The sequence below is a fragment of the Eulemur rufifrons genome, chromosome 15, assembly GCF_041146395.1.
Source record: "Eulemur rufifrons isolate Redbay chromosome 15, OSU_ERuf_1, whole genome shotgun sequence".
Lineage (NCBI taxonomy): Eukaryota > Metazoa > Chordata > Mammalia > Primates > Lemuridae > Eulemur > Eulemur rufifrons.
This window is the reverse complement of record NC_090997.1, coordinates 95,476,989-95,489,221: the sequence shown is the minus strand read 5'-3', so window position 1 is coordinate 95,489,221 and position 12,233 is coordinate 95,476,989. Positions and strand designations below refer to the sequence as shown.

General features: G+C 44.1%; 1 protein-coding gene across 2 annotated transcripts in view; it reads right to left on the bottom strand.

The window, feature by feature from the left end:
* MTHFD1L (methylenetetrahydrofolate dehydrogenase (NADP+ dependent) 1 like) overlaps positions 1-12,233 on the bottom strand; it is a 186,677-nt gene that overhangs the window by 123,410 nt on the left and 51,034 nt on the right. For both annotated transcript variants that reach the window (XM_069488615.1, XM_069488614.1), the window contains exons 12-16: positions 9,385-9,521; positions 7,907-7,953; positions 4,187-4,294; positions 2,803-2,877; positions 1,292-1,394 (exon numbers count right to left, since the gene is read on the bottom strand). In XM_069488615.1, the coding sequence (XP_069344716.1) occupies positions 1,292-1,394; positions 2,803-2,877; positions 4,187-4,294; positions 7,907-7,953; positions 9,385-9,521 (470 nt within the window). The remainder of the gene's footprint in view (positions 1-1,291; positions 1,395-2,802; positions 2,878-4,186; positions 4,295-7,906; positions 7,954-9,384; positions 9,522-12,233) is intronic.

Here is a 12,233-nt window from a genome sequence, read left to right as displayed (position 1 = left end):
CCCGGAGGCTTCTGACAAAAGAAGCGACATGATGAAATCTCTGTTAATACAAACCTCCTAAACTGGGGAATGGAAATGGAAGCAAGATAAGTTGTTAGAAGGAAACTGCTATAAACTATGCATCAGGCTGGGTGCGGTGGCTCATGCAGATAATCCCAGCACTTTGGGAGGCCGAGATGGGAGGATTACTTGAGGCCAGGAGTTCAAGACCAGCCTGAGCAATACAGTGAGACTATGTCTCTGCAAAAAATTTAAAAATTAGCTAGGCATGGTGGCAGACCTATAGTCCTAGCTGTTTGGGGGGCTAAGGTGGGAGGATCATGTGAGCCCAGGAGTTGAAGGCTGCAGGGAGCTACGATCACACCACTGTACTCCAGTCTAGGTGATAGTGTGAGAACCCATCTCTAAAAAGAAAATATTAAAAAAAAAAAAAGAAGCATCTGATAAATATGTTCTAAAAGTGGGTAGAAATGGGAAAATGGGGGCACAGTCTGAGAAGGACAATCCAGGAAGGCTCAAGAACACAAGCCATCGAGTATTTCTGCAGCCCTATGGGGTTCACAGAGTGCTACTGCCGCATTCCTGTGGAGCAGGTCTGATCATCTCCAACTCCTCCAAGAGCCCGAGGCCGACAGCACGCACGTGAATGGCTTAGGGTCATGCAGTGAGTCAGGGGCAGGTGGGGGACACACTCGGGGCTCCTGGTCCCTGCATTTAGTGCTTCCTTGCATCGTCCTGCCCGTGTCGTGACTGACCAGATGTAGAGGGCAGTGGAGAAGGGAGGGGGTGTCACAGAGAAGAGGGAAGCAAGGGGAGCTCTCGGGGAGTCCATCCAGGCAGCATCTGAAACAGTAGAGGGATGCACAGGAAGAGCTGCAAGCACATCCCAGACTCGAGGAAAAAACTCAGCACTGAAAACCCAAATAAGAGAACTGCCTAGAGCTCGAGGTAAGGGCATGAATGGGAGAGATTAGGATGGTGGGTAGAGAAGGCAGCAGGATACAGAAGGGAAGATAGTGGCTTTACATTTTTTTTTGCAGAGACAAGAAGCCAAGGAAGAGGGAGACAGAAGAGAAAATTAAGTAATTTTCCTTGGAAATTTGGATGGCATTGGGCCAGATGGAGCAGTTGGTCTAAACAGGAGGCAAGGAGAGGGAAGAGATGGCAAAATGGTAGTAACTGAAAGAGACGGTGTACCATGAAGCGCAGGCCAGAGATCAAACCGAACGTTTACGAAATGAACCTAAGCTTCAGGGGAAGACATCCTCCCAGCCCGGCGGTCAGCACCCACCTCGCTGCCAGGTGATGGTGGATGGGTCGATGTCGAGACGGGCAAACCTGCTCATTTCCTCCTCCGTCAGGGTGCTCGGATCAGTCTTATTTATTCCCAGTTTCTAATGATTAAGAAGGAAAAAATGTGGTAAGTTTCAGAAGGAATGGAAAGCAAAAGGTAACCAAAATTATCCCTCCTCTTTTATTTTCTCCATAATTAGTAAATCCTTTGGAAAACTAAACTGAACTTTGTAGGTGAGTTCAAATCAGCTATAAAAATGCTGACCAAGTATCTTCTACAAGTGGAAGAAGACACTGAACATTTGTAATAGACGTAAAATGACAGATCGGAAACCGTAGCGCAGGTGACAGCAGACAATGAACACTCGGGCCTGCTGCTGGTGGCCTGGGCTGCACGCCCTCGGGCCCCTCTGCGTGGCTTCCATGTCCTGTGCTCAGAGGGACGTAAACTGCTGTCCATATAACTGATGCTCTGGTTCATTAGTTCTTTTCAGATACAAATACCAATCATTCCAGTAAAGTGTATATCTATGCTCTAAAACAAGTTATTTCTAATTCACTGAGGAGAAAAAACAACATTAAAACTTTGAATGCATCTGTTTCTGTGAAGAAAGCATCGGAAGAAAGTGGTTTTTAATGATGAAGTTTAAGAAAAGAATCTGGGAAACAGAAGCTGTATATGGTATAGCTGCAGGGGTTGAATTTCTCACTATTCTCAACACACCAAACACGGTTCAGTAAGGAGCAAGGGGGTAAATTTCAAAACCATCTAATGCCAACCAGTGGTTGTAAATTACACCATTAAGCATTATTTTTTAGTCTCTGAAAAAGAACAAGTGGAAAGCAATTTGCATAGAAGGCCAGAAGCGGCAAAACTCATCAGAAATAAGATAACAGGGTAAGAATTAAGATGGCTTTCGTAAGTATGCTTATAGTATCTTGCTACAACAAAAACTGAGATAGATGAATTTTCAAAGGCTAGTTTATCATTTACTTCTCTTTAGAGAGAGGATTCACAAAAATTCTAATGTTAGTTTTTTTTTTTTAAGAGATGAGGTCTTGCTATGTTGCCCAGGCTGGAGTGCAGTTGCTTTTCACAGGTGTGATCACAGTATACTATAGCCTCGGACTCTTGGCCTCATCTTCCTGCCTCTGCCTCCCAAATAGCTGGGATTACAGGCATGTGCCACCGCGCTCAGCTAATTTGTTAGCTGACTAGGGAACTTGTAGATTAGCAAAGTAGATCTCTCGTTTCAAGTAATGAAAGTAAGACCTAAAAACTTTAATTAATTTGTCCACCTGGTTCTTTGGTGCAGGGTCCAGTTTTCAGGCTTTTAATACTGTACTCTCTCTGCTATATTGATTTGTCTCTTTAAAGTTTAATACCCAAAAGAATATCTGAAAACCAAAACCAAATCAAGTTCAAAATTTCTGGCTTCGACAATCTTTCTGGTGTGTTTCTAGGACTTTGTTTTTCTTTTTTTAAAGAACTGCTAATTGGAAACTTACTTTCAGTCGAGCAAGTTGAATTTCTGAAAATTCTCTGACACCGTTCACTAGAGGAACCAGTCGATTATACAGAGCCTAAAAACACAAAACAAAAACAAAACCTCAGAAAAGCTTAGGGGCCAACTATGAATTTGGACAATTCACAAGATATAACAAACTTCATTACATTTGTAACTAAACTATTTAGATAACAGACCCTATTAAAATTTGTAGGCTAATATAAATAATGTAGACCTAAATTCTGTCATTTTAATGAAACTGACTGGACCTGAAATAATGCACATTGTAAAGAGTTTGCATAAACAGATTTCTTGAGCTATATTATCTGGAGCCTGCTCCAAAGACTCACTAAGGAATTACTTTAATTGAAGAAAGTCAAGACCCTGCTTTAAAACATGCCAGAAAGTACGCTTTTATCCATGTCCTATGTCTGCTGAGGAATTAGCACCCATTCCCCCCGGGGGTGTGATTTACCTCTTAGCCTGCACACACATGAAACCCAACAAAGGTCTCTGACCTTTATAACAGCACACCTAGGATAGCTACGTGTAACATTACTCTTCAAAAGACGTCTGTCCAATCCCCTTAGTGTAGACCAGAGATTGGATCTACAGCAAGAAGGAAGAGAACTGGTCTACCCATTACCTTTAAAACTAAAGACTCATCTCAAAGAATATTTGACTTAAAAAATACAACATAATCTAATTCTCCCAACAACTTGGCAGTGGTGATAGACCTATTTGAGAATCTGACCAAAGTAAGGACCCTCTCCTCAGGAAATACAGACAGACATAAAATTCACCAAGTTCTGGACGTTGGTACTTTGAGATGGGAGACTGCCAACCTCCTCATTTGCTGGCAAATTAATAAACTCCCCTTTCCTTCTCCTCAAACCACTTGTCCTCATTCTTCTGATGTGGTCTCAGGGACAAGTGCCGGACTTTCGGTAATATGGGCTCCGAAGAAATGGTCTGGCTTTCAAGGGTGGCAGCTAAGAGGTTTTGTCTCATCTGTATCTGTTCCCGCCACACTCACTCACAACCCTGGAGCACACAGTCCCTTCTCTTCCTGCTTCTCCCCAACCCCATGTTTGTGGGGATGCAGAGACATCTAATGATTGTGTGAAACGAACATTACCTGTCAGCAAATGAGTGGGTGGTTTGCAGCAGTACTTAATGATAGGGTTGGGGAAGTAAATTAAAAAGGAAAAGAAAAACTGATTGTGGAACCAGCGCTCACAAAAAAGAAAACAGAAAGAGAAATTCATCAAGTTCTTAATAAAATTTCAGAGTTTACCGATCTCAGAAGTCTCTTCATTGACTCCTTAAGAATCCAGGAATCCCGGATAAGATGCCCAAAATGGACAGCAAGGAATCCTTCTCACCTTATCTGTTTGAGTGTTCTCATGCAGAATCCTTGTGTCGATAGCAGCAGCCAGCAAGTTGTTGGCAGCAGTGATGGCATGGATGTCCCCAGTCAAGTGAAGGTTGAACTGGAAATGAAGCGAGACATCTTTCTATTTGTTTCAAACAACCGTGGCAGAATTCAGGGACTGCCTGAATAAATAAAGTAATATGCTAACTACATATCCCTATAATGAGCTGAGTCCACAGGACAGCCTAAATCAGAAAACTAACGTCAAGGTCTTCCATTTGACAACAAAGAACTCTTAAGCAGTCTCTCTGATTGCAAATTCTCCCGTTCCTGGTTTAAGGGCAAAATATTCCATTGGACTTAAAGACTGGTTTCCTTATTTTCACTCTTGTACATAGTCACGGTTTATAGGGGCTGTGTATAGTAGATGTACCAAAATTTTCAGCCTTCTATGTCTGGATATTTAAGTTGGCTTCCAAATTTTTCACATTTGCAAAGAAGGCTACAATTATAAAGAATACATGTAAATAGCTTTTTTCTCTTTTTTAGAAAGGTAATCACTAATGAGCAATATATTTTCAGGAGTGTGGTTATTGGGTTAAAGGATCTCGATAATATCACCGAATTATTTTTTGAAAGGGATGAAGTTACCACCTGCAATTCAGAAACAAAGTAACCTCTGGAATAAAAAAATAATTTAACAGTTGAAAAAGTAGTGTTCTGGTTTAAGTTATATTTCTTTAATTCCTTGGAATATTAAATATTTTTATTTTCTTGTTAAAATTTTATTTTATAATTTATAAAAATATGTTTACTGGAGAAAATCTGAAAAATTAAATATGTATGTCATGTATATCTTATAAAATATATTTGTAATTTTAAATATTGGGATCTTAGCACCATAATAGTTTATATTTTAGCTTTTATACTAAATTTTAATATTACTAGCATTTTTACATTAGTCTCAAAATACAGTAAAGTTCTCCAACTTTTTAATGCTATAAACTATGTAAAGGTACATAGTTTTAAAGTTAAATTTTTGCACACACACCCAATTTTTCCTTAGGATAAACTAAAAATGAATTTATCTGGGCCAATGACTATAAAGGTTTTTAAGGCACTTGATACATGTTTCTAACTCTGCTCCAGAAGAGCTTAATCAACATACACTTCCCAGCAGTGCATGGGAGTGTACTTGGACCTCTCATTGCCAAAATCTGGTATCATTACTATTTTGAAAAATCCAATCCTGTCAATTTGACAAGTCAAATGGTAACTGATAGTGGGTTTCATGTAGATTTATTTATTAGTGAAGATGAACATTCACTGGTGTGTTAATATTTCTTTTCCGATGTTTCTACTGAACCCTTTGGCCATTTTACAATTGGGATGTAAGTTTTTCCTTCCAGCTGTCTCCTTGAGACCCACTTGCAACGCTTCACAGGCCCCAAAGAGCACTCTCCTGACCACAGCCCTCCACCACACCCGCCCCACACAGTTCAAACCTCCCACTCCTCTCTCCTCTGCTTCTCCGTTTCAAGAAATGACTCTACTGAGTTGCTCAAGCCAGTACCCTGGGTGTCAGGGTGTCAAATCTGAATCCTCCCCCCCTTCTCCCTGTTCACATCTAATCCTACGAACATCAGCAAACAGATCTCAAATCGCCATCCTCTTTTCTACCCTCACTGCCACGAATCTGGGCCAAGCTGCTGCCATCTTTCCCCTGGGTAAGTCCAGTTCTTACTAGACTCCTCATGTCCACTTGGGGCCCCCTCAGTGCCTTCTTCGCACAGAAGCCAGAGTGAATTTTATAAAACCCGATTTGCATCATGTAACTGTCCTGTCAAGATCTCTTCCACAGCTGGCCATGGCACCCCAAAGAAAATTCAGCCTCTTGGCTACAAACTACAATCACCTGAGAGAACCGGCACCTCCCCACTCCTCTACCTCCCCTGCCTCCCAAACGCCAGGCCACTGGGCTCCAGCCACCATGGGGTCCTCCAGTTCCCGAACAGATCAAGCCCTTTCCTGCCCCAGCAATTCCCACTGCCCGGAACGCGCAACCTCATTCTTCCCGAGGCTGGCTCCTTCTCACCCTTCGAGTCTCAGTATTTGCACCGTCAGTTCCTCAGCCCACCTGGACTCTGTTCTAACATGTTCCCAGATGACCATTTATTAGGTTTCCTCCAGCATGCATTGTCTGTGCAGGGCACTCGGTGAACTGACACTAAGTGTCAGGCACGGTGCTCAGAGCTGGGGACAAGATGAAGTGGATACGGGAAGTGCTCAACTTCAAGGAACAAAGTGCCCAAGTGTGTTCAGGTGACTCAACTACCATAAGGTAGTTTCCCTTCGGGCTACGCAGCTGATGCCCTAACACAGTGGGACATCGACGTCCTTTCAGTATTTGCTGGCTAAATCCTAAGCCGTTCCCCCAGGCACACACCTTGTCCTCCATCCCCAGTTTGGCCTCCTGGGCTCCCGGCTGGGCGTGGTGCCCATCCCCACCCAGATGTGAGGCTTTGGGCTCCTTTTCTCAGACATGCCCTGGCTGCTTTCTCACCCCCATCCCCAATACTTGACATTTACCCAAATGTTCTCTTTGGCTTCCCTGACACTCAGGCCTCCTTGAGTAAACACTTCCCCTATTCCTTCAACAAAGCCAAAAAATATTTCCTCGTGAGTACCTACTATGTGCTGGGCACTCTGCTAAGTGCTGGGACCTGAAACCTCCAGAAAGGCCTGCAGCTCGTCACAGCTGATGGAACCAGACGGCGTAAACACAGAGTACGAGGGGGATTTGTGGGGTGGAGCAGAACCTCGGGACTAGCATCTGGGCTGGGTAGAGAGGGCAGCAAAGGAAGGGTAGAACGTTCCAGGCAAGGGAAAAGTCCTGGAACCAAAAGAAAACAGGAAGGGAGTCTGCAAGGAGCTTGATATGGTGGAGAGAGGGGTGCAGGTGGGACTCTGTGGACACCGAGGCCAGAGCAGCCACCCACGAGGACCTCCGTGCCCTGCTGGAGAGGGACGGATGATTGCTGAAATTACGAAACAGGAAAGGAGCCTGCTCAGACTTGGGCTTAGCAAGATGGTGCAAGGCCTGGCCTGCAAGGCTGTTGCAGAGAGCAGAACTGACGCTCACCGGTCACTGGGTAGACACAGGGGACAAGGGCAAGGCCATGCAGAACGTCGATGGCGTTCTTGGAGAAGTAAGAATTAACAGCATCCGCTGTTTTTGCCCATTTTCTTCTGGAGCTATCTAATTGTGGAGTCTTAATTGACAGAAGTGAAGCATCTAAGTCTTCCTGAACTTGGCGATGTAGCAGATGATGGATGGAGATGCAGGTCCACAGCCTCGTACCCAGAACCCTCAGCGCCAGATGCGTTTTGGGATTCAGAAGTTTTGGAAATTAGGAAGGTAATGTGAGGTTTATAAAACACCCCAAGTAGGGGCCACGACAGCACTCATTAATCAAAATAATTTTTCTCCAGCAATGTATGTAAATATTCACATCAAGTGGCACAAACAAAACACATACACAGCTCATAACAGTCAATGTCAGGTTTTGTCACCACATAAGCTATGTAAACACTTTTGGTTTTCAGAGCCTCTCTAGGACTTTGGGGTTGTGCATGGAAGGTTGTGGGCCTGTGCCTAGCGATCAGCAGAGAGAAGGGGGTCAGAAGGGACGCGCAGTGATGCCCGACACAGCTCTCTTCATGGTCTTACCTCCTCCATGGGAATCACCTGGGCATATCCACCGCCCGCGGCTCCCCCTGAACAACAGAACGAGCAGTATTTGAAACGAGTCACCAAGAACAGCAACCCCGATGGACACAGCCCCCCAGACCCAACAGGGAATCATCTACACCCAAGATGAAATAACAATAGACAGCAAGAAACATTAACTGCTCTAAGCAGAACAGAAGTAAAATAAAAAGTTCACATTGTGTCCAACTATGTAATTTAAAGACCTCTGTTTCTTTGTGTAAAAATACAAAGGTAAGCATAATATAGGAAATGTCATTAGTGTAAAACATATCAAGATATGAGATTATGTTATTACTTTATTATTAGATTTACGTGACTATGCTTCATCTAAATCCTACATGCCTTGAAGTATCAGAAAACTTTGTTAAAAACAACCTACCTGATAACCACCTCAGATTAACAAATTATCACCTTCAGTCAATTTATTTCAAATAATAGTAAGATTTGTCATGCTGCTTACCCCTTAAAACGTTATAATATTAAAAAGACTTTCCTAAAATAATAACGATACCATCCATGTTCGTATCATTTTACAATGCACCCCGTTCTTTATATGCTATCTCATTTGATCCTCACTCCCAGCCATGAGACTGGTAATACCAGCCCTTTTGCATTTTTGCAGATGCAGCTCAGAGAGGTTATGACTGGCTAAAGGTCACACAGCAGTAAGAGACACAGCTGCGAATAAAACCTCAGCCTTCACGCTCCAAGTCTAGTGTTCACTGCACTACATAATGTATGGCACTCTGTGAGTTATCAGAACTTAATGAGATAGGCGGTATTAATATTTGTAATAGTAATATAAATATAATACTGTTAAAAACCCAAAAGTGCCAAGAATAAACAGTAATTGCAGCAATAAATGCTGTTGTAAAGTGAGCTAAGGAATGAGTTCATGATAAATCAAGGAAAAAAGAGGAATGAAGGGGAAGGTGCCAGATATCAGCCCAACCACAGCCAAAGAGGCATTTTCATTATAACTCGCTGTCCGCAGCCAGCTGGTTTCCCGAGAGCTGCTCAGGCCCCACAGAGCCACCCTGACGGGCTGAGACGAAAGGGCCTCCGACTGTTCGGAGGAGAGACCTTTCCCTGGGGCTGGGATGAAGACACCAGCATGAATGGCAGCTTGTCAAGTTCGCTTGGCACTTGGCAAAGAGGCGCTGATGGAACGGGAGGCTCTGCTCGAGTGCTGAGCAAGGGAGCCAGGGGAACGGGCTTCCTGAGGGGCTCCACTGAAGTCCCCCACAGCTCCCTCTGCTTGTCTTTGTCCCCAGGAGGACCAACGTGGGGAACTGCTCGGAACTGAGCGTGCAGCGATGAAACGTGCTAGCTCCTCTGTAACCTTTTAACTCCTTATCTGTTGATGATTTTTTTAAACGTTCCTCCCCCAAAGTTTGCTCCGAATAATGTGCTATAATAGTTCTTAAACACAGTACCTTTCACTCCAAAAGTCGGTCCTTGGGAAGGCTGTCTCAGACAGGCAAAGGAGTTGACATTCAGGTGCGCGGTCAGAGCCTGCACAAGCCCAATCGTGACGGTGCTCTTCCCTTCTCCAAGAGGAGTGGGCGTGATCCTGATTTGGGGGGAAAAAGTGAAGTTAATAAAAATTTCCCAGGCAATCTATGTGAAAGCAGCCTAAGATACCAGAAGCAAACGAGAGGATGTTGGTAGAGAACACACAATCCCAAAATCTACTCAGTAAGTCCATTTTCTTGGAGCAGTGTGGTCCACCCACACATCACCCAGGCTGGGCTCAAGCTAAAGTCAAGACACAGATACATCTTTACCAAGAGACCAAAAATGGAAAGGTTATTGGGCAGTGGGGCTGATGTTAATAGTGGTATCAATCCAAAGAAATGCCATAGAAACATCCGTTAAAATGGTTTAAATAATTATGTGGATGTCATTTCTTGCTGGTGAGTAATTAGGTACTATTCTTCCCGAGCCATTTATTGGGGGCATGGTGTGGACACGGGGCCTAGCTCAGTGGTCCTTGAGTGAGTGGGGCACGGCCACTCTGAGGCTTAGAAAGGACCTGAAGGCCCACTCGTCCACCTGCTTCTAGCTATGCTTGCCCACGGCTTGTCCCTGCCATGCGCGAACACAGACAGTGACGGGAGCCCATCACCTCCAGGGCGGGCCGCTCATTTCCAGACAGCTTTTACGGTTAGAAAGTTCTTTGTTCTGAAGAGGAGACATCTGCATTCCTGCTGCCTCCTATCTCTTGGAATCCCACACGCTAAGCCTAATCCCTTTCCCTATAACAGCCCTTCAAATATTTGAAAAGACTAAGTCTGAAGCCCTTCCACATTCTACGGAGATAACTTCTGCCCTGGAGGAGCTTATTGTGGACAACAACACCCTCCAAAATGGAATATTCACACGTTCATAACGACATCACAGTACTAAGTAACAGGAGGGGAGCCTATTACATTCCCAGGGAAGACCTCATGAATTGTTCCTTAGCATACTATAACCATCACTAAAATTCTTTAAACTGTCATGTGGGCTTCCAATTTGGTCTTCTGCGGATGATGTGGGCCAGGCTGTCTAGGATACTCAACCACAACAAATCTGATAAGAGCTTTCTGACCCACTAAACCTAGTGATGTGACCACAAAGGAGTAATGCCTTTAGATGCATCACCACCCCTGCAATACAGTCATTCGGCAAATATTTATCAAGTATTTTGTGGCAGGCCCCAGGCTAGATGCTGGGGACACACTGCTGATCAGGTCAGATTCCATCTCTGCCCTCGCAGAGCTTCTAGCTGATAGGAGGTTTGGATACATCAGCAACCACAATAAATGTGATAAACACCAACATGGGGAGAGCCGGCAATTAGACTGTGTTAAGACAGTATATGGAAAAAGGACCTAAAGGATCTCACTAGATTTGGAACATCCGGGAAGACTTTCTGTAGGAAGTAACAGCTAAGCTGAGACCAGACAAATGAATAAATATTAGCCAGATAAAATTGAGGGTGGGCTGGGGGCAGTTAATAGGCAAGGAGCTATGTATTATGTTTATTGGGTTAATTATTTGTATCTCCATTTGACAGACGAAGAAACTGAGGCATAGAGAGTTTAAGTCACTTGCCCAAGGTCACACAACTAGTAAGTAGTAGAGCTGGGAATCAAACCCAGTCACCTGACTTCACTAGGCTAATTCTGTGGATGGAGACCATAACCATAATTAGCAGTTTAAAGCGTGGGGTGGTAAGATCACCCAGGGAGAGGGCACGGGGTGAGAAAAGGGGTAAGTACATTTACTTCTAAGGACCAGTCAGGAGAAGAGAGACCACAAGGAAACCAGGATGGATGGTGTAAAGTAAGAGAACCCTGGAGAAGGAGACGGGGCGTTACAGGGAAGTCCCGGATGGGGGCCAAGGAAGAGGGTGTTTCGAGATGAAGGAAGACAAATGCCACTGAGGCTGGAAGCGGGGTGAGGACTGAGAGGTGGTCAGTAGATTTAGCACCAAGGAGGTCGCTGGTGCCCACTGCAGCGGGAGCTGGTGAGGCAGTCTGAACACTGCTGGGCAAAAGAAACCTCCAGCTCCTCGTGCCACACGGCACTGGCTTCTCGGTCACCTCCGCATCTGTCTAAATAGCAAACGTCTAATGGAGTCAACGTGAAGACTCAAAGCTACACAAAGGTACTTATATTTTGAGTCAACTTTTTATTTTCTTAGATACAGTGGGAATAAAGGCACTTAGAATGGCCTGCAAAGACACTGTAGCATCAAACGTAGTGTAAGTACCGTACTGAGCATTTGGTGTTTGCAGAGGACTAAGTGGTTTACTTAAACTGTGTCACATGAAGGATTACATTTTCATTCCCAAGGATATGCTAGCATAGCTGCCGGAGACAGCCAAAAGCAGACACGCCCAGAGATGACCTCCTCAAACTTCAGCTCACCATCCAATTTTTAATTAGAAACACAGGGCTGCTCCGCTTTCTGCCAACTAATACAATTCAGGAAAATCAGAAAGTAGGAAGTATTTATTGGGAGCAATAAAAGGAGAGCTACAATAAAAAATTTATTTCACCTCATTCCTGCATTTGGTATCAAAATTGGGTTTGATTTTTTTCCCCCATATCCTTAGCTCAGATTCTAAATCATCAAGTTGATTTAGAAAAGAACCAGCACCAAGTTAATCTAATTTCTTTTTCTATAAGAGCTTAGAGTTTATGGAGATTGGACTGATTTTCATTCGTTACTTTCCTCAACTTCTCAAAGCAGATTATGCGCTCCCTCCCCGACATCCCAGAGCATTTACCACAT